Source organism: Pleurodeles waltl, chromosome 5 (genome assembly GCF_031143425.1).
Source record: "Pleurodeles waltl isolate 20211129_DDA chromosome 5, aPleWal1.hap1.20221129, whole genome shotgun sequence".
Classification (NCBI taxonomy): Eukaryota; Metazoa; Chordata; class Amphibia; order Caudata; family Salamandridae; genus Pleurodeles; species Pleurodeles waltl.
Genome location: NC_090444.1, coordinates 865,346,726 through 865,370,834, shown reverse-complemented (window position 1 = coordinate 865,370,834; position 24,109 = coordinate 865,346,726). Strand labels below are relative to the sequence as shown.

The following is a 24,109-nucleotide window of genomic DNA, read 5'->3' as shown; positions in this document are numbered from 1 at the left end:
ACTGACACACATGATGCCCCGCTGGTGTTCATAGGTGCCCCCGGCAGAAAATCCACTCTCCCTCCATTCAAAGGTGTGCAGGTTTCTACCGCGATTATTACTAGCTGCCAAATTATCACTCCATTGGTGTCCCAGGTAGTTTTAGCGCACCTTTGAGCAAGTTTATAGGAGACTCAGGCAGATTGCATGTCTAGTCGGAGACCGCCTTTAGGGGCATTGATGAGGAGTTTTTTTGCTAGCTTACAGTCTCTATTGAACCACATAGGGTCCGATTTGGGAGGAAGACTATTTTGGGAAAGGGATTTGGTTAAAAAAAATAATCATAATAATTTCACTAAACCACTTTATGCGGACATTCATGATGGAGTTAGGATCTAACTCCGGCTCAGCAATTTGGAGCAGCATGGAGTTCTGACCCTGGTATAGTTTGGCATATGCATCCTTATTGTTCACTACACTCTCCCATCCAACCTTCCGACGGTTATTGCTGACCCATATGTCACCACAGGGTAAGCACTGCGTCTTGTTTATCCTTGCTGGATTGCCACAAAGGGTAAGGAATAATGGAAAGTGGTCACTCTCAAATTTAGGGAGAACTTCCATATCGAGGATCTTTTTCCCAGATCCACCAATATATAATAAATGCGGCTTCCGTAAGAGTTCCTTGTAAAGGTGGGCTGCCTTGCTTCATCTGACTTGGTTCTACCATTGCAAGCTCTCAGTTGGCAGCTCAAACAGAGGTCCATCAATTGCAAGGCTACCCTAGGAAGAGTGGTCAAACTGTGACCAGAGATTTGGGGAATGCCAGAGTATTGGTCCTCATTGCCTGTGATTTCCTTCAACAATGTGAAAGGTTCGAAACATGCATTAAAGTCCCCGGCCACAATCACAACTGCCTCCTCCCTGGACTTTAATGTAATAATATCACTCAAGAGATGTAGGACTGTCACAGGGTCTTTTCCTCGGGATCTGCATGTTGCTGAACAAAAGGTCCACCTCCCGGCGTCACCAACTCAGAAACCTATTATAGCACAGAATTATGGTGAAGCCAGTCTGGGGAAAGGGAATTCGGGAAGGGAACATCAGGGAAAGAGATCTGAAAAGGAAAGGTTAGAACAATATGCATTTACTCATTCATAAAAGACGCAAATTATTTATAGACTCTTGACTAAATGTGTCTCCGAGATATCAGGTGGAGACTTCTTCTGAAATGCGGGCGACGCCCCTTGTAAAACACAACCTCAGATTCAAGAGATGGCAAGAACGTTGAACTATGATTTTACACGGAATATAAATCCTGTAACATTTATGTATTCACAGCATAAACCTTTGATCATGACTTAGAAAATCTCAAAGACTTAAATATGTTTTTTCATATCTTAAGCTATTCAAGAACAATGAAAACTCTGATTGGTTCATCTCCAAAATACTTACACATTCAGAATAATAAATGTCAAAAAAGATTATACTCATTAAACCTAAAGCGTAGTAGTCTAAATCACTTAGATCATTGTGCCAAGAACTTTTTCCTTCTGTGAATTGAAGCGCTTTATATCTGGGAACTGAAGCGCCTGAATTATTCTGCCTAGAGCGCTTTACATCTGTGAACGGAAACACCATGAATTACAGGTGCACTGAGCGCGTTATCTCTGTGAACTGAAACGCTTTGAATCACTGAGCCAAAAGAGCGCTTTACATCTGTGAACGGAAACACCATGAATTACATGTACACTGAGCGCGTTATCTCTGTGAACTGAAACGCTTTGAATCACTGAGCCAAAAGAGCGCTTTACATCTGTGAACGGAAACACCATGAATTACATGTACACTGAGCGCGTTATCTCTGTGAACTGAAATGCTTTGAATCACTGAGCCAAAAGAGCGCTTTACATCTGTGAACGGAAACACCTTGCATTACGTGTGCACAAAGCGCGCTACCTCTTGGAAGTAATAACTTCCTCCAAACTTGGATTCAGCAAGGCCTTACCGCTACGAGTACGACCTACTCGTTTTTGGATGGACCATGGACTTTGGTTAGACGATACTTTGCCATTCAGAAACTCTGGACTCTTCCAGAGAAACCTCCACGAGGTCTGGCTGCATCGAAGTCTTCAAAATAGTGAGCAACATGCTTCGGTGTGACTGGGCTTTATAGGCCTGCCACATCCGAAGATGGCCGCTGCCTCTAAAAACATGGGAAATGTAGTCCCTTCATAGGATAGCACTGATAATTTCATCTTGTCCACCAATGCCCTGAACCTGCAGCTACGTGAGCTTTACCACAGGGCAGACGACGCTGATGGCCATTCTTGGAACAATCGGGGATGACCAGTGGTGCGCATAAAGCGCCGCAGAGTTGGGCAGCGGAGTTTCGGGCGAGACTTGGACCGCGCCTGGCCTTATTCCTGACAAGGACTGGGGACTCAGTTGTCTTGGTAATACTCATACAATATAAGTTAAGAAGGAGAACATTTACATCTTTGCCTATGGTTATCTCCAGGACCAGCAAGTCAAGGGAGTCTATAGATAGTTGTTTTGCATGGCTGTCCAAGAAACGTCAAGCCATATGGAGAGACCACCTGAGGGTCTACTAGCCATTGACTTGAGAGCAGGCACATGGAAGGTCTTGAAGTCTTGCCTGTGGAAGGGGTTGCTCTCCCAGGTGTCCCGGAATATGAGTACGTCGAGCGTATCAATGAAGGCCCCCCCCCCCCAGTCAATCTGGACGGGCTTGTTTCCTAGACCCAGCTATATGCCATGAGACCAGCGAAAGATCGTTACTAATGGCAGGCATGGTCTCAGCTTGCATAACCTTTGATGGAATGAGGGAAATGTTCTGCTGGGAACTCGGATGTACACTAGGGAAAGAAACATGCATTTCAATATTCAGTCAAAGGACTGAGTCGCCTTTAGCCACAGCGGGGTAAACCAGTCGGCTTTCTGGCATGTGATCTCCTATTGTGCCAAAACATAGAGGATGAAGCCAGAATTTCTTATACCACCGCAGGACTGGGGGATCCATTTCAAATCACTGTAGAGTAGCCCACAACCCCACACATCCCCTAAAGTGCCAGCCCCCAATTGGTTGTTAAATCTTAGGCTCTCCCACTTGAGCCTGATGTTTCCAAGGTCAATTGTTTTTTTACAGAGGTTAAAATCAAACTCTCCATCAAGTCCCAGAATGCTGGTAAGCCCCCTGGGCTAGACCATGTACCAGTAGATCTTTTTGATTTCTGAGCCTACCATCTGGGCTTCTTAACTCACTCATGTGGCAAATACCTTAATGGGAGGAGTGACATAACTTAATCATGGAAAGGCGCTAAAGACATTCCCATCCACAAGAAAGGTCCCAAATCAGTCACAGCAAATTACTTGCCAATTAGCCTGATAGATTCCAGCCAAAAAATATTTTGCAAACTGATACTAGTCCGTCTCATGGCCTGGATGCATGAAAATGAGATATTGACCCAGTTCCAGGCAGGATTCTGCTCAAAAACTTGCACTTTGAACCAGGCATTTAGTTTTCAATTAATCAGATGGAAGGAAATCGACCACATGAGGAGTAGTCTTTACGTCTCTTGTTGATTTAAAAGTAGCGTTCAACATGGTGCCTAGAGATAATCTATGGAATACCTTCAGAGAGCTAGGGCTCCCTCGTGCCTTCTTGACATCATTGTCAGGTTACATCGGGGTACCTTCGCACAGATCCGTTGGGGTCCAAATGGGGGAAACCACTGACCCCATTAGGGAAGACAAGGATGATAGGAAAAGATGTGTACTTGCCCCTTCGCTGTTCCTGCTGTTTATAAACAACTGTATAGACTACTTCATGGATTGTGACACTGATTCCCTAGTACTTGGGGGCTGTAAGGTCCTGGCTGTGTTGTTCGCTGGCGACACCTTGGTAGTATCAAAAACTTCTTAAGGCCTTGAAACCCTTCTGACTCTTATTTCCCAATTGGTCCTCAAGGGTTATGACTTTTGAAAAGACAATATTGACCTTTTAATCAGTTTGGAGTACACAACACTACCAGGTCCAGGGCACTGATGCTTTATTTAGGGATTGTCTGACACCTCGTCAAGTGATCTTTTTAACTGAAACAGTACAACAGATGAACTGTCTTGGTTTGGCTAATGTTAAAAAATTTGCATATGCCTAGCATTCCCTCTGTTGCACGGTTTGACAATTGGCAACAGTACATTAATTTCACAGAAGGACTGATTAATGAAATGGTGCAGAATGGAACATTCAACTCTACTATTTCTGGTTCAGATGGGTGGTTACTCTAGTCCGTCGATACTGATTACTGCAATTCCCATTTTTTAAACACTTCTACTTGGTTTAAAGCAAGCTTACCAGGCCCCCAGTATAACCAGTTACAACACTCTGGTGTGGTTACTACCTATAGCGTATGAAAGTAATTCCAGCAATAGTTAGAACATTCTACTTTATCTGCAGTCAATGAACATTTATCCTTTCAGATAATATGGACTTGCCTGACTTTTTTTTTTTTTTTTTTTGGGTTGAGTCCAAGGTCTTCTCGTTATAAATGTTTTACATATGCCACTTATAATGAAATGTGGAAAATTTCCCAACAGAAAGCTGCTGAATGGTTACAACAAATTGATAAGGAACATTTAGAAAAAGCTTTGGCTGTAGTGGATAGTAACATGACTACATTGTCAACTAGTATTTAGTAATTGACCAATATTGTTTCATCTGCATTTGGTATCGTACAAAATGTCATGTCTATGCTTACATGGTCAGAGTCATTTGAGATGAAGCCCCGTTGGCTGTCTAGCTCATTCATGGTTTCAATTCTCTTCCCATTTCGACGTTTCATTTCACATCTTGTCTAAGACATTCTCAAATAGGAAGCTATGAAGCAATAGGTGCATGTTTTTTACATGATTCTTGGTTTCTCCCTTTAGCATACAGATGTATGCGTGGAGAGAAAGAGGTCTTTTTTGGTCTACATGACTGTGAATCTTCTTTGGGTCAGTCCCTAGTCTGTGAACAGATAACAAACACTTCATGGAGTTTGTAATGTGTCCATGGCTAACTTAGTTTGTTATTTGAGGAGTTCCCATACCAATGATGAAGTCAGAATTGTTGCTGCTTTCTAATAGAAGCTACTAGATTTTAAATGAGCAGAGTTGCTGCAGCACATTTTCCAGGCTTGTGACTTGTATGAATATCTTATATCCTCCTACACGTTTACCCAGGGAAAGTACCTTGTGGCCGAGGGTCTCTGTTTCTCAAATTAACTTTGATAAACTAACCCCACTGAAAGCCCTATTGTTTCAAAAAGATGTGGCAAAAAGATTTCTGCCCGAGAAACTTCTGATCTCCAAGTGGCCTGTGTGCTCTTTCTCAGAAGTGCCATCACTTTTGCGCACTAACTTGCCACAGCATTTCAGTGAGCTTGTACACTGCATTCTTAATGCTTCTAACACCACTGGAGTGGCAGACTTTTTTTTTTTTTTTTTTTTTTTTTTTTTAAAGTGAATGGGCCTGGGTTTGATTGTACATTTCAAACTGTACTTTGAGGTATTCCGTCTTTTTTGCAGTCCTTGTTTTCAAGCATTTTTTAAGACAATCCGCTCATGTTATTCCTGCTGGTTGCTGTCTTGATCTTATTTTTGTTTGACCGCTGTGGGTGTCCTACAATGTGGCAAAATGGTGATGGTATTGCCACACGTCCCTCTGTGTCAATAATGCATGATACAGTACTTTGGAGTGCCTTTGTTTTTGGAACTGAATAAGAACTGCTCTTTATCCTTCCAGTCCATTTGATCGCTGAGAGTGCAGCCTGTGTTCCACTGTGAATGGTGCTCTCTCGAGTGTGCACTATTCTTATGTCTTGCTACGCAATTGTCATAGTCTATGGATATGAATTTGCTTGTGCGTCCTTTGCGCCTGTGTTGATGCTTGCTTTGCTGCAAGATGCCTGTTATGAGCCACATTCACAGATACTGAATGATTATTCAGCTGCATGTTTTATGGTGTCTGGCTCCTCCACTGAGGCTACGCTTCTGGCATTGTTGCCTTTGGCTTCTTCTGAATGGTTTAGTACTGATTGTATTTGTTCCCTGGATCTTGCTTTTCAGGCCTCTGTTGATCTGTCACCTGCATATGTGGGTGCCCTCCTGGGCCTTAATGACCCTCTGGAAATACATGAGGTGAACATTTCAGAGATGCCGGCTTTCAGTTTGGATGCCTCCTAGGCTCTTTTAAATTGGCATCTTTTTCTAATGGTGACTTCTTACATATTTTCCTCTAACACAAGAATGTTCCAGATACACATTTATTATTGTTAGGCATTGTCGCCTTATAGTCTGCACATGTAGTTCCAGGGTCATACACTCATAACGCGGTGCCCTGTTTATCTTTTCTGTGTGCCCATAGCAGACAACTCTTTCATTTATAAACAGACTAAAGATGTTGTTCTGCACCTCTGGCACAATGTGATAATTAAAGTGTTTTATTATATAACCGCACCCAAGCTAAGCTCGTAAGAAGAGCACTTTATGCTGTGGTTATCATGGAACCACTGTGACTGAGATGCAGTCCTGCTGACTATCCTTCATTTTGAGAAGGAAAATAACCTGTACACTTAGACTGGTGCATTGTGAATTCACTGAGACTGGCTTCCTGACATATAATATCAAGGTATGGGTGTGTGTGGTTTAGATCATCCCAACAGGTCTGGCAGAGGGTATTCCCGCTACACTTTCTTTAGTATAGGTATTCATGACAGATAGGAACAAAGTAACATTAGAGACAATTGAACTGTTTGTATTTTTCACCATTCTAATAATGCTTCTTACTGAAATATGTCTTACCTCCTTAATCATCACAGCTCATGTATTTATTACAAGAAAAATATATTTTCAATAAATATTTGAAAATGTATTTATGTATCTTTTCTTTTTGACACCTTGGGCATGCAAAAGTAACAAACGAAAGGCTTAGATCTGTTTATACAATTTGCTTGGGAAGCAGAGTGGTTGTGTTCAAGTTTAAAAAATAAGATCTATTACTCTGAAAAAGGTTAGGGGTTTAGTTGTTCTGTTAGCTAGCCAAAACAAACCAACATTTTCCGATGATATAAGTAGACTGAGAGCCTGATTTAGATCTCGGTAGAACAGGGTTACTCAGTCCCAAACATGACAGCTATCCTGTGCACTGTTTTACAATTCCCTTATATCCTGTGGAGATTGTAACACAGTGGATGGAATAACCGTCACGTTTGTGACAGAGTAACCCGCCCGCCAAGATTGAAATAAGTATGACAAAACACATGTCCACGTGAAATTAATTTTCAATCAATTTAAATATTATAGCAGGAAAAAAACCTTGCTACTGGTTAGCTCATACAAAAAATCTTACATGAAGAGGACAATCATCTGTCTAGAATCTCCACTGAATCCAGTACCAACACATAAGTGAAAAACGTGTTTTTAATGCTTTGGAAGCTGCATCAGCATATAATGGTGATTTATTTTTATAATCCCACTTTAGGAAAATAAACAAAGAGTGATAGTTGAAACAAGTGGTCCCCAAGTGAGAAAAGAGACACCACACCATAAAGCAATAAAGACATCGCTTGTGGTTCTGTGATCTTTGGTGTATCTCACCAGAGACAGCCTCTTAAGTTATGATGTATGCTTGTCAATACACTGATTGATAATTCAAAACATAATCAAAGAGGTCTTGTCTGATTAACGTGTCAATGGTGTTTTGACCCTCATGCTGGATTCTAGGGTCTCATCAGGACAAAAAAATGACCTGGGGGAATGTTGAAAGGTTGGAATTATTAAAGCCTCAGCTGGATGTTGAATATTGGTAACACTATCTGACCCAGAATGGTGCTTTTGTCACCTTAATATAAGAGCTAGGTAGGCTGGAAGCATCTTCCCACAGTGGGCAACACTGTATTTTCTTTATTCTGAAGTCTGGATACAAGGAGAAGTCAGGCCCGGAGTCTCTGTATTGTGAAGTTTTGTTGACATAATACACAGTTCTACTAAACTCAGAGGGACTTTATAACGACACGTGACATTGTAAGGCTGTAAAATTATTTTGGTTAAATAGATCATTTTATGGTATTTGTCTTTCTCTGGCAGCAGCACAGATCGAAGGACGGCAGTTATTAAGCTACAAGGACTTGTAGGTCTGGAACGACCATGCAACTGTCACCTGATCTTTTAACCTTCATTATTATTCTACAGTTCTTTGCTTCCACATAAATGCATATTCATGGCCATACTATTTACTGGTAATGCTTCACATTACTATATGACATTTCTTTAAATCTAAACCTGTTGACATTGCCATTGCTTGTTTCTTGAGGTTGGGGCCAGACAATTAAATTATTTCGGTTTCAAGGATCAGGCTCTGGGTTCTCAAATCTGAAGTGGTCAGTGGAAGGAAAAGCTCCCTCGGCCAATAGGATTAAATTGTTTTTGGATCCATGGAGCTCCACAACTTTTAAGTCTGCAAAGAAACTGTCCACTTCAAATTTGCCCTCTTTAAGCTGAACCTGAGCAGCATCTCAAGAGGAGGTAATTTCTGAAATTACTTAATGAATCTACACCAAACTAAAGAAAGTTGTTTCCTTGAGTAAAGTTCTGCCTTCATGAGAAATTTGGTCTAATCCATTTTTGTGCCATCTGCCCGTTTCCCCCTTTTTTCTGGCCTTCTGCTTGATGAATCTACATGAAATATGTCATGAAGACCCCAAAGGTGATTTCGCTTTTTTGGATATTTTTATGCAGATATATCAAATAGCACCAAGGCTAAGAAAATGAGAAATTACTTTTCAGTGGAAACTCTGACTCAAGTCATAACTATTGAGGTGCAGTCTCCACAGCTAAACTATATATTCATATATAGGTGCAAGGTACTTTTTTCACTTTCAGCAGACAGACACCCACAACAGTAATACTATTTGATAGATTTTTGTTTTTTATTTTTGTTTTTTCTTTGCTTTACTTTTTGTGGAGGGTCTCAGGTTTTTAATATGCCACTGTAGATAGCAGGTGTTTTTCCTGTTTGGCTATTCACAGTGAGCACTCTTTGCAACCTTTAGCCATGGCTTGTACCCAGATTTTGTTTAAGAAGAAGCTGCTACCCGTGGTTAAGGCCCTTGAATGCGTGCACCTGGAGTACTATGTGGCCTTCAGCCATGAATGCCCTGCATTCCATCTCTGTGTAGGGCAAGCTCTGGTCACTTCTTGCACACAGTTTTTGTTTCACCAACAGCAATAATTCCTCCTCACACTTAGGGAAGAGTTCTGCTGTAAATGAATACTGTATATGTTGATCAAAAATACCTTGAAGTAGAGTTGCTCAGTAATTTTTCAAACACTTTATGTTTAAGGCACAGGTTTCTTACCAGGAAGCATCTTCATGTTTCTCAGAAGATGAGTGGAAGCTTTTACATGAATGGCAGAAGGAACTTTACAGGAATGTGATGAAGGAAATACACCAAGCTTTGATCTCGCTGGGTAATGTAAATCTGTTTTATTTTTATGAAGTAACTTCACAGTCTGAACTAGCTCTTTAAGCTAGCAGATTTTCATTTTGTTATTGATCTATAATACAGAAGTATAAGTTGGTTGCATGACGGAACAACAAATGCAGTTACCGCGATTGCCTTTACGTGGTAATTACAACACATCTGTCATTACAACAAATACACTTGCAACAAAAGTTTTTTACCACGAAAATGCCTTTACCACGAAAATTGCATTGTAGAGGCATGGTTGGTAAAGACATATCCGCAGTAGAAAATGAAATGGTAAGTGTATTGTATATATTTGTGGATATGGTAAAAAAAACAAAAAAATATATATATATATATATGTTCGATGGCATGTGTAGCTGCAGATACACATGCTGTGCATTATCGTGCCATCTAGTGTTGGGCTCGGAGTGTTACAAGTTTTTTTTCTTCAAATAAGTGTTTTCGAGCCACGGGATCGACTGACTCCTCCTCTACAGTTACACTGCACATGGGCATCCACTCCATTGTTAGATTGTTTTCTTTCCGCCGTCGGGTTCGGGTGTGTTTCCTCTTGCTCCCAGATTTCTATTCAGAAAACTCTGTAAAACTTTCTTTTCGTCGGTATTGTATCGATCAGGTTCATATTCTTCCATCGACACAGCAGTACCGTTGGGAAAACAACTTTGTTTGACCTTTGGGGCGCGTGCCCATCTCGGGCCTATTCGGGCCGACCGCGTGGAGGCCTCTTGGATCACACTCATTCCGATTCTGTCCTCGGTGCCATGCGAAGTACCCATACATAGACCAGCATCTGGTTTGCAACCTTTGCCTTTCCCCAGATCATCGGGAAGAAAACTGTGAGGCCTGAAGATCCTTCCGATCGAGACAGGAGGGCACGAAGTCTCAAAATGGCATCGAGAAGCGGCGAACATTTTGACGTAGAGGAAGAAGAACTGATGTAAACCGCAGTCTCGGTTCGAGATTCTGAGTCCGAACAGGAATCAGAAGAAGACAGACTGGTCACAGCAGGACAACATGTGAGTACGTTTGCCCCTGTACCCTCACAAAAGAAAAAACACAAGGCCTTGGGTACGCCACTGCCGGAAGGCCATGGCTTGACTCGAAAAAAGACTGGTGGTGACCAACCTACCAGTTTGGCACCGAAAAAGGTCACTCCTCCGACAACATCGGAGACAACAAAAAGCTCCGTGTCCGACTCCAGTAGACACCATTTTTCAAAATCGAAAATTAAAAAAACACTTTCGGAGCCGAAACCTTCATCCTCATTTTTTTAGATCCCCAAAAAAGCATGCTTCGGAGCCGAAAAGGCCAACTTACACAGAGGAACATGGACCTTCAAAGGAAAGCCACAAAACCTTTTTTTGAAGAGGAGTTAGAGATACAACCAATACTAGAGGTTATGGATGAAAGGCAATCCAGGATCCACATCCATAAGGAAACAGGGAGAATTCTGACAGCACCTCCTTTAAAAACAAAAAGTAAGCTAGTTTTTCAGGAGGAATTGGACACTATGCAGCGTCCAGCAAAATAGCCAAAGCAGAAGGAGAAACCACCACCTCCTCAATCTTCTCCTCCTCATTCTCCACACCTACCTACCTACCTCTCCTCCTACTAGTCCTACACCAGTGCAGTCACCCACTCACTTTTATGATTCACAACAAGACAATGTGGATCCGTGGGACCTTTATGACCCAGATCCCATTCCTAGTAACGATCCAGATAGCTATCCCTCTAAACCATCACCACCTGAGGATAGTACTGTCTATAACCAAGTTTTAGCTAGGACTGCAGCATATCATGGTGTCACCATGCATACAGAACCCCTAGAAGAGGATTTCTTATTTAACACTCTATCCTCTACACATCTTCTAGATATCAATGTCTTCTGATGCTCCCAGGCATGGTAAAACATGCAGATCAGATATTTAGTGAACCTGTTAAAGCACATATCATAACACCTAGGAAAGAGAAAAAAATTTAAACCTGCACCTTCTGACCCTGATTATATCACCCATCATGTACCTCCTGATTCGGTGGTAGTTAGCGCTGCCAAGAAGAGAGCAAATAGTCAGTCATCAGGAGATGCACCACCTCCTGATAAAGACAGCAGGAAATTTGATGCTGCAGGGAAAAGAGTTGCGTCACAGGCAGCAAATCAGTGGAGGATAGCCAACTCGCAAGCACTATTAGCTCGCTATGACAGAGCCCATTGGGACGAGATGCAAGACATAATCCAGCATCTCCCCAAAGAACACAAAAAAAGGGCACAACAGGTAGTGGAGGAAGGGCAAGCCATTACTAACAATCAAATACAATCTGCCCTAGATGCATCAGATACTGCTGCTAGCAGTGTCAATACTGCAGTCACTATACACAGGAATGCATGGCTCAGATCTTCTGAATTCAAGCCAGAAATACAGCAGGCTGTATTAAATATGCTGTTCGATAAAAACATCTTTTTGGGCTAGAAGTAGATACAGCCATAGAAACATTTAGAAAGGACTCTGAAACAGCAAAGGCAATGGCCTTTCAAAAACCTCAGTTTCGAGGTGGATTCAGACTGCAGCCCACTGAGTCATCCACCTCACAGGCAAAGCCAGCCTACCAACCACAATACCAACAGGGTAGTTTTAGAGGCACATATAGAGGACAGCACCCCATAAATAGAGGAAAATTTCAGGCCTCTAAGCAGCCTCCACAGCACCCAAAACAGTGACTTCTCTCATTCCCTTCCACTTCACACCTCTCCTGTGGGGGGAAGACTACAACAGTTCCACACAAATTGGCAAAATATTACCACAGACAATTGGGTGCTATCAATTATACGCAATGGCTATTGCCTAGAATTAATACACACTCCTCCAAATATCCCACCAAGGTCACACAAACTATCCACAGAAGACACCATTCTGTTACAAGAAGAGGTCCAATCTTTACTACTCAAACAAGCAATAGAATTGGTGCCACAGTCTCAAATAGGGACAGGAGTTTACTCACTATATTTTCTAATTCCACAAAAGATGGCACCCTCAGACCAATATTAGACCTCAGCCCCTCAATCATTACATCCTGTCAGAACATTTTCACATGGTAACTTTACAGGATGTCATCCCACTACTACAAAAACAAGATTTCATGACAGCCTTAGACCTCAAAGATGCGTATTTTCATATACCCATCCATACTGCACACAGAAAATATCTCAGGTTTGTCATTCAGGGAAAACACTACAAGTTCAAAGTGTTGCGCTTTGGAATAACAACAGCTCCAGGGGTATTCACAAAGTGCTTAGCAGTAGTGGCAGCCTACCTAAGAAGACAACATATACATGTCTTTCCATATCTAGACGATTGACTAATAAAATCAAACAGTCATACGCAATGCCAAAATCATACGCATTATGTAATACAAACCTTGCACACACTAGGGTTCTCAGTAAACTACCAAAAATCACACCTTCAACCAGCATAAATACAACAATATTTGGGCGTAATATTAGACACTCAGCAAGCTCTAGCATATCCAAATACACAAAGGATACAAGCTTTCCAAAATATAATCACACAAATACAAACAAATCAACAATACACTGTCAGATTTGTCATGAAAATTTTAGGAATGATGGCATTATGCATTGCAATTGTGCCACACGCAAGATTAAGCATGCAGCCCATACAACAGTGCCTTGCACAACAATGGTCACAGGCACACGGTCAACTTCAATATCTAGTGTTGATAGACCACCAAACATACATGTCCCTTCAGTGTTGGAATTCCACAAATCTAAAAAAAGGGTGGCCATTTCAAGACCCTGTGCCTCAGACCATAATCACAACAGATGCATCAATGATTGGTTGGGGAGCTCACCTAAACAATCACAACATTCAAGGGCAGTGGGATGTCAAACACAAACAGCTACACAAAAACCACATGGAGTTATAACCTGTTTTTCTAGCATTCAAAGCTTTTCAACCTTTTCTCACACAGAAGAATATTCTTAGCAAAACAGACAACATGACAACCATGTATTATCTCAACAAACAGGGAGGGACACATTCATCCCAACTGTCCCCTCTAGCCCAGAAAATTTGGAAATGGGCAATCCACAACCAAATGTATCTATTAGCACAATACATTCCAGGGATAGACAATCAATTGGCAGATATCCTCAGCAGAAATCACCAACAAACTCATGAATGGGAGATTCATCCTCAAGTACTTAAAAAATACTTTCAAAAGTGGGGAACACCAAACATAGACCTGTTCGCAGCAAGCGAAAACACAAAATGCCAAAACTTTGCATCCAGACACCCACATCCCCTATCCAAAGGCAATGCTTTATGGCTCAGTTGGTCAGGGATATTTGCATATGCTTTCCCCCCCCCCCCACCCCCACCCCCCCTTTCCCACTCCTTCCGTTTCTAGTCAGCAAGTTGCATCAAACTTCACTCAACATGATACTCATAGCACCAACATAGGCACGTCAACTGTGGTACACAACATTATTAGACCTCTCAGTAGTACCACACTCCCAACCAGACCAGCTCTGTTGACACAAAACAGAGGTCAAATCAGGCATCCAAATCCCAAAACACTCAATCTAGCAATTTGGCTCCTGAGGTCATAGAGTTTGGATATTTACAACTCCCATCAGAATGAATGGAAGTTATTAAGCAAGCAAGAAAACCCACTACTAGACAGTGCTATGCAAACAAATGGAAAAGATTTGTATGTTACTGTCAAACCAACAATATTGACCCTCTTCCAGCATCAATACAAGATATTGGATGTTATTTACTTCATTTACAAAAATCAAATTTAGCATTCTCTTCAATAAAAATTCATCTTACTGCAATTTCAGCATATTTACAAAATATACAACAAAGCTATTTATTTAGAGTTCCTGTCATTAAAGCTTTCATGGAAGGTTTAAAATGCATCATTCCACCCAGAACACCAACAGTTCCTTCTTGGAATCTGAATATAGTGCTTAGACAACTTATGGGACCACCATTTGAGCCTCTGCATTCATGTCAAATTCAATTTCTAACATGAAAGGTTGCTTTCTTAGTGGCAATTACTTCTTCAAGCCTTTACTCTCGAAGAACCTTTTTTCCAAGTACAGAAGCATAAATTTGTACTAAGAACAAACCCAAACTTTCTCCCAAAAGTTGAATCACCATTTCATATAAATCAAACAGTGGAACTGACAGTCTTCTTCCCATAGCCAGATTCTGTGGCAGAAAGAGCTCTACATACATTAGACATCAAAAGAGCTTAAATGTACTATATAGATAGAACTAAACCGTTTAGAAAGACTAAACGACCATTTGTCGCTTTCCAAAAACCTCATACAGGCAATCCCATATCAAAACAAGGTTTAGCTAGATGGATTGTAAGATGCATCCAAACATGCTATATTAAAGCAAAATGACAGCTTTTAGTTACTCCTAAAGCACACACTACAAGGAAAAAAGGTGCTACAATGGCTTTTTTAGGGAATATACACCAATGGCTGAGATATGTAAAGCAGCCACTTGGTCAACAACCACATACATTCACGAAACACTACTGTGTAGACGTGTTATCACGACAACAAGCCACAGTAGGCCAAGCTGTACTAAGAACATTATTTCAAACAACTTCAACTCCTACAGGCTAACCACCGCTCATTTATGGGAGGGCAAACTGCTTTGTAGTCTATGCACAGCACAAATGGAAAATGTCACTTACCCAGTGTACATCTGTTTGTGGCATGTTCCGCTGCAGATTCAGATGCACCCTGCCCGGAAGCCTGTAGTCATTGAAGTTAGAAACATTTGTACATATGTGTATACATTTACATTAGCATGTACAGCTCTTACTTTGTACCTATATACTTTATCACTCCTTCCTTTACCCTCTGCGGGAAAACAATCTAACAGTGAAGTCGATGCCCATGGGCAGTGTAACCGTAGAGGAGGAGTCAGTCGATCCCGTGACTCAAAAACACTTCTTCAAAGAAAAACAACTTGTAACACTCTGAGCCCAACACTAGATGGCAGGATAATGCACAGCATCTGAATCTGCAACGGAACATGCCACGAATAGATGTACACTGGGTAAGTGACATTTTCCATATATATATATATATATATATGTGTGTGTGTGTGTATATATGTATATATATATATATATGTATATATGTTCGATGGCATGTGTAGCTGCAGATACACATGCTGTGCATTATCCTGCCATCTAGTGTTGGGCTCGGAGTGTTACAAGTTGTTTTTCTTCTAAGAAGTCTTTTCGAGTCACGAGACCGAGGGACTCCTCCCTTTCGGCTCCATTGCGCATGGGCGTCGACTCCATCTTAGATTGTTTTCTTTCCGCCATCGGGTTCAGACATGTTCCTCTTCGCTCCGTATTTCGGTTTGGAAAAGATAGTTATCCATCGGAAAATTTGACGGTATTGTTTGCGCTCGGTACCGGGTTAGTGCTAGCACATCGACACCGAAGAAAGAAGAGCTCCGGCGGCCCTTCGGGGCTTCCACTCCTCGGCGGGGCCTGGTCGGCCCGACCGCATCCATCTTCAAACCTCATGGACCGGATCCCTTCCGCTTCTGCCCCAACTGCCACGCAAAGTATTCTTATACAGACCAACACTTGGTCTGCAATCTGTGTTTGTCCCCCGAACACAAAGAGGATACTTGCGAGGCCTGTCGGGCATTTCGATCCAAGAAAACACTGCGGGATCGAAGAGCTCAAAGACTTCAGATGGCGTCGACACCGGCCGGGCACACCGACGTCGAAGAGGAGGAGAGATTCTCTATTCTCCGAAAGTGAGCAGCCGAAGATGCAACAAACCGTGAGTAAACCACCCAGCAAAAACTCACTCGAAAATAATGAAGGCCCAGGGGACGCCACCGCCAACAGGCCATGGCTTAACCCGAAAACACGGTGACCAAACATCGGCACCGAAAAAGGCCTCCGAGCAGCCGAAGACATCCGACTCCGGTCGAGATACCGGCTCCGAACAGACTTGGCACCGAGAGTTCGCCACCCCGAAAGCCAAAAAGGTTTCCTCGGAGCCGAAAAAGACTGCCGAAAAGATTTCGGTGCCAAAACATGCAGCCTCGGAGCCGAAACACAGCTCCTATACAGAGGAACAAGGCCTTTCCACACAATTACAAGGCCACAGATTTGAACAAGAACTGGGCATGGGAGAGCCAGACCATACCCAGAGGAGGCTCCATATACAAAAAGACACAGGGAAAATCAGAACTCTTCCTCCAATAAAGATGAAGCGGAAGCTCGCATTCCAAGAGGCGGAAATGCAGCCAAAAGCAAAAGTGGCTAAACAAAAAACACCACCACAGTTTTCGCCACAGCAATCGCCAGCGCACTTGCCACATCTGTCCCCAGTAGCAACACCCCCAATGATGCAGTCAACAACGCACACAGGGATGAGCCAAGATGACCCAGATGCATGGGATTTGTATGATGCAGCGGTGTCAGATAATAGTCCTGATTGCTACCCGGCAAGGCCATCACCACCTGAGGACAGTACTGCTTACATGCAGGGGGTTTCCAGGGCAGCTACTTTTCATAATGTAGCACTACATGCAGAGCCCATAGAAGATGACTTCTTGTTCAACACCCATCCATCTACCCACAGCCAATACCAAAGTTTGCCAATGTTACCAGGCATGTTAAAACACGCCAAACAGGTGTTTCAGGACCCAGTCAAAAGCAGAGCCATCACACCGAGGGTGGAGAAGAAATATAACACAGCAGTTAACTCCTGATTCGGTGGTAGTGGGAGCAGCCTGGAAAAGGGCAAACTCACAATCTTCTGGAGACGCACCACCGCCCGACAAAGAAAGTCGGAAATTCGATGCAACAGGCTAGAGGGTGGCCGCACAGGCAGCCAATCAATGGCGAATTGCCAATTCTCAAGCTCTACTGGCAAGATACGACAGGGCACATTGGGATGAAATGCAACATCTCATTCATCACCTTCCCAAGGAGTTCCAGAAATGTGCCCAACAGGTGGTCGAGGAGGGCCAAACTATCTCCAACAACCAAATAAGGTCGGCTATGGACTCAGCAGATACGGCGGCCAGGACAGTAAACACGGCGGTAACCATTTGGAGACACGCATGGCTACGGACCTCCGGATTTAAGCCAGAAATCCAGCAGGCTGTGCTGAATATGCCTTTTAACGAACAACAATTGTTTGGGCCGGAAGTGGATACAGCGATAGAAAAACTAAAGAAGGACACGGCCAAGGCCATGGGCGCGCTCTACTCAGCACAGAGCAGAGGCACTTTTAGGAAGCCACACTTTAGAGGGGGTTTCCGGCCCAAACCACAGAGCCCTCCACCTCACAATCAGACCCACATATCGGGGCCAATATCAGAGAGGAGGTTTTCGAGGACAATATAGGGGTGGACAGTTCCTTAAAACAAGAGGGAAATTCCAAAGCCCAAAAACCCCACAAACCAAACAGTGACTTCAATGTCACAAACCCCCACCACACAACACCAGTGGGGGGGAGACTTACAGATTATTACCACAACTGGGAACACATAACTACGGACGCGTGGGTCCTAGCCATTATCCAACATGGTTATTGCATAGAATTCCTACATTTGCCACCAAATGTGCCTCCAAGAGCACACAATATGTCCAAACAACACTTAGACCTGTTACAACTAGAAGTCCAAGCATTGTTACAAAAAGAAGCAATAGAACTAGTACCCAACCATCAAAAAGGAAGAGGTGTTTATTCCCTGTATTTCCTAATTCCAAAAAAGGACAAAACACTGAGACCCATATTAGACCTCAGAACACTGAATCTTTACATCAAATCAGATCACTTTCACATGGTGACACTTCGAGACGTGATTCCCTTGCTCAAACAGGACTACATGTCAACATTAGATCTCAAGGATGCTTATTTCCACATACCCATACATCCTTCCCACAGAAAATACTTGAGGATTGTAATCCAAGGCGTGCATTACCAATTCAAGGTCTTACCATTCGGCATAACAACAGCCCCAAGGGTATTCACAAAATGCCTTGCAGTAGTAGCCGCTCACATCAGGAGACAGCACATGCACGTATTCCCTTACTTAGACGATTGGTTAATAAAAACCAGCACTCAGCAACAGTGTCTTCTACACACAAAATATGTCATAGAAACCCTTCACAAACTAGGGTTCTCTATAAACTACCAAAAATCACATCTACAACTGTGTCAAATACAACAATACCTGGGAGCAACAATCAGCACACAAAAGGGGATTGCCACTCCAAGTCCACAACGGGTACAAGCCTTCCAAAATGTAATACTAAACATGTACCCAAACCAACACTATCAAGTGAGGTTTGTAATGAAACTCTTAGGCATGATGTCTTCATGCATAGCCATTGTCCCAAACGCAAGACTACACATGCGGCCCTTACAACAGTGCGTAGCAACACAATGGACAGAAGCACAGGGTCAACTTCAAGATCTAGTGTTGATAGACCGCCAAACACACTTCTCGCTTCAATGGTGGAATCCTATAAATTTAAACCAAGGGTGGCCATTCCAAGACCCAGTGCCTCAATACGTGATCACAACAGATGCTTCCATGATGGGGTGGGGGGCACACCTCAACCAGCACAGTATACAGGGACAATGGGACGTTCAACAAAGGCAACTGCATATAAATCATTTAGAGCGGTTAGCAGTGTTTCTAGCATTGAAAGCATTTCAACCGCTAATAGTACACAAACACATTCTTGTCAAAACAGACAACATGACAACAATGTATTACTTAAACAAACAAGGAGGGACACACTCATCACAACTGTGTCTCTTAGCACAAAAGATTTGGCATTGGGCGATTCACAATCACATTCACCTAATAGCACAATACATCCCAGGGATCCAAAACCAGTTGGCCGACAATCTCATTCGAGCACACCAACAGACACACGAATGGGAAATTCATCCCCAGATACTACAAACTTACATTCTACGCTGGGGAACACCAGAAATAGACCTATTCGCAACAAAAGAAAACGCAAAATGCCAAAACTTCGCGTCCAGGTATCCACACCCTCAGTCCAAAGGCAATGCGTTATGGAGGAGTTGGTCAGGGATATTTGATTGCGCTTTTCCCCCTCTCCCACTCCTTCCTTATCTGGTAAACAAATTGAGTCAAAACAAACTCAAACTAATACTAATAGCACCAACTTGGGCTCGCCAACCATGGTATACAACACTACTGGACCTGTCAGTAGTACCTCATATCAAACTACCAAACACACCAGATCTGTTAACTCAACACAAACAGCAGATCACACACCTGAATCCAGCATCGCTCAATCTAGCAATCTGGCTTCTGAAGTCTTAGAGTTTGGACAGTTAGACCTTACACAAGAATGTATGGAGGTCATTAAGCAAGCTAGGAAACCTACTACAAGACATTGTTACGCAAACCAATGGAAAATATTTGTTTATTACTGCCATAATAATCAAATTCAACCACTACATGCTTCTGCAAAAGACATTGTAAGCTATTTATTACACTTACAAAAATCAAAACTAGCATTTTCTTCTATCAAAATACATCTCACAGCAATATCTGCAGATTACACATTCAACATCACTCTTTAGAATCCCAGTCATCAAAGCATTTATGGAGGGTTTAAAAAGAATCATACCCCTGAGAACACCACCAGTTCCCTTGTGGAACCTCAATATTGTATTAACACGACTCATGGGTCCACCATTTGAACCCATGCACTCTTGTGAGATGCAATACTTAACCTGGAAAATAGCCTTCCTAATAGCTATCACATCCCTTAGAAGAGTAAGTGAAATACAAGCATTTACTATACAAGAACCCTTTATACGAATACATAAACATAAAGTGGTTCTCCGTACAAATCCAAAATTCTTACCAAAAGTTATATCACCTTTCCACCTAAACCAAACAGTGGAACTCCCAGTCTTTTTTCCACAACCAGACTCAATAGCAGAAAGGGCCTTACATACGTTAGACATCAAAAGAGCACTAATGTAATACATTGATAGAACAAAACAATTTCGCAAGACAAAACAATTGTTTGTAGCCTTCCAAAAACCTCATGCAGGAAATCCAATATCCAAACAAGGCATTGCCAGATGGATAGTGAAATGGATTCAGACCTGCTATGTTAAAGCAAAAAGAGATCTGCCTATTACGCCAAAGGCGCACTCCACTAGGAAGAAAGGCGCCACAATGGCCTTTTTAGGAAATATACCTATGACAGAAATCTGTAAGGCAGCCACATGGTCTACGCCTCATACATTCACAAAACATTACTGTGTAGATGTGTTAACAACACAACAAGCCACAGTAGGACAGGCTGTATTACAAACATTATTTCAGACAACTTCAACTCCTACAGGCTATGCCACCGCTTTTTGGGAGATAACTGCTTACTAGTCTATGCACAGCATGTGTATCTGCAGCTACACATGCCATCGAACGGAAAATGTCACTTACCCAGTGTACATCTGTTCATGGCATGAGACGCTGCAGATTCACATGCGCCCTCCCGCCTCCCCGGGAGCCTGTAGCCGTTATAAGTTGATGAAATTTGTACATTTGTAAATTTGTAAATATATACTATTTTTATATACATTATGTACATACATATTCACTCCATTGCATGGGCACTTTTACTATATACACAACTCCTACCTCACCCTCTGCGGGGAAAACAATCTAAGATGGAGTCGACGCCCATGTGCAATGGAGCCGAAAGGGAGGAGTCCCTCGGTCTCGTGACTCGAAAAGACTTCTTCGAAGAAAAACAACTTGTAACACTCCGAGCCCAACACTAGATGGCAGGATAATGCACAGCATGTGAATCTGCAGCGTCTCATGCCAGAACAGATGTACACTGGGTAAGTGACATTTTCCATATATATATATCTATCTTCAAACAAAGATGGTCTAAAGGTTGCTGGGTGGTGCATTCCACTGCCGGTGCCAGTGACGGAGAGGACCAATCTCGAAGAATACAAATCACCAAAAGTATTCACTGCCCTCCATGAAGTTTCGATAGTGCATATTTATTTATACCAAAGTAACAACAACCAACGCTTTTCATCTCCCCAAGGAGTCTTGTTCACCCTAAACCCCGATAATTCCCTTACCACCCACCCTAAAACCAAAACATGCCCTTACCACCCTAAAACCTAAAAATGCCCTTACCACCCCAAAACCCACACCCACCCTAAAACCTAAAAATGCCCTTACCACCCCAAAACCCATATCCACCCTACAATCTAAAAATGCCCTTTCCACCCCAAAAGCAATACCAACCCTAAAATCTAAAAATGCCTTTACCACCCCAAAACCTATATCCACCCTACAATCTAAAAATGCCCTTTCCACCCCAAAAGCAATACCAACCCTAAAATCTAAAAATGCCTTTACCACCCCAAAACCCATACCCACCCTAGACCAAAAAATAATACTGTTACCACCCCAAAACCCATACACACCCTAAAACCTAAAAATGCCCTTACCACCCCATACCCAACCCAAACTCTGAAAATACCCTTACCGTTCTAAATTCCCAACCTCCCTAAACCCTAAAAATGCAATTTTCATCCCAAAACCCATACCCACCCTAAAACCACTCCTACCATCCCAAAACCCATACCCACCCTAAAACCTAAAAATGCCCCTACCATCCCAAAACCAATACCCAGCCTAAATCAAGAACCGCCCTTACCACCGAAAACCCATACCCATCCTAAACCTTAAAAATACCTTTACCACCCCAAATCCCATACCCACCCTAAAACCTAAAAATGCCCTTACCACCGCAAAACCCATACCCAACCTGAAACCAAGGCATGCTCTTAGCACCCCAAAACCCATACCCACCCTAAAACCTAAAAATGCCCTTTCCTCCCCAAAACCCATACCCACCCTAAAGCCCAACACTTAAACCACTTAATACTTAGTTGTACTTACCTGCAAAACCTTTACCAAGCATACACCTTTACCATTCATGCCTTTAGAACGAAATTTGTTGTAAAGACATGCATGTGTGGCAAAGACATATTCGTAGTAATGGCATAGTTGTAAATGCATTTCGTAGTAAATGCATCGTTGTAAACGATGTTTCCCATACAGTTCTACTCTATTCACTCTTTCAGTACCATGAGTGTGTGTGGCAGTTCTGAGCCCTTCTGAGCTAATTTTTAAGTTTTCAATTTGGGATTAGCATATTGCAGTTTGAGCATATGGGTTACTGTGTCACACTTCCACCTGTGCCAAAGAACATATTTTGTTTTCTAGAAACAGCATTCATGCGCCCTCTGTGTCACTATATTTCTTTCACTGGACCCAAGTTTGAATTGAGTGCTCTGGGTTAGAGTGTGGCGCAGTTCTGTAGGCACCCAGAGCAAAAGTATTAATGTTGAGCTCTGTTTCATTTGAATTTGTGTGGGCCTGGACTTGGATTCCAATTCTTCCGGTATCTTTGCCTTTATTCTGCCTTTCCTTTGGATGGTTCTCGGTGTAGAAGCCATTACGGTCCTGGAGAAGATGTTATGGTAGACGCCTTGTGTGTGTTTGCAATTCTCAATTGCAACTCAATTGTAACTCAAGGGACTTATCAAGGGTTTATGCCAATTTTTGTGCCAGATAGGATCTGTTATATTAATAGAAATTGTGTGGCAATTTTAATTGATAAAGCCAAATGTTTTGCTGGTCTCATTTAAGCGCTGATAAAGGAAATAATCAAAGATGTCTGCCCCAGTGCCCCACAATAAAGGATGTAAACAATGCATGGGTGAGATAATTAAATGTATGACGATGGAGTGTCCTGTTCCAATTCAAAATAGCAACTCATGCACTCCAGTGGTGGGGGAAGGATACATCCAAACACTCAGTAAAAGAAAGGTGAGATTAAAATAACCATGTGAATCGATCCATGACGTTACTGACAATGTATCAAGCCAATGGTTGAAGTTATCTGAGCTAAAGGATCCATTGGCTGAAGGAAGCAGAACTAAAGCCTCTTGCAGTTTGTATAGAATACGACACGTTTGCTATGAAAGCTGCAAGCACTATTACATATCGAACCTAAAACAAGCTTTTAACTCATTAGTGCTCATGAGTACTTTCAGTTTCACATGCTTCGTACCGTTCTAACTGTGTTGACACCAGTACACATACCACAGAGTGCACTGCAGGAGTCTCTGCAATCCTCCATCTGTGCTTTGCCTAGTCTTTGGAGAAGAGTTCCTCTTAGCCATAGCCAATCCTTCATGCACCATTGCATGCAGAACACAGGGGCACATGCTGAGCATACTTAAACAACAATATTAAGTGACACAGCTCATCTAAACAGGACCTCTATAATTCTCAAATCAAAGAGTCGTGTAGGAGCCTAAACTCAATAATGGTAGCCAAAGACAATAGTCTCTGCAAATAGCTACATTTGCTACAAAGAATGAATGGACAATATGCACAAAATATGTAAGTGCCTTCCTTATCTGTGTTGTAGCAAAGGTGCTTTCTATTGTATCA

The 24,109-nt window shown here is 42.3% G+C and overlaps 1 protein-coding gene across 2 annotated transcripts in view; it reads left to right on the top strand.

Annotated features, from left to right (window-relative positions):
• The window catches only part of LOC138296104 (zinc finger protein 75A-like), a 333,312-nt gene that overhangs the window by 54,581 nt on the left and 254,622 nt on the right, over positions 1–24,109 (top strand). For both annotated transcript variants that reach the window (XM_069234960.1, XM_069234959.1), the window contains exon 2: positions 9,387–9,513. In XM_069234960.1, the coding sequence (XP_069091061.1) occupies positions 9,387–9,513 (127 nt within the window). The remainder of the gene's footprint in view (positions 1–9,386; positions 9,514–24,109) is intronic.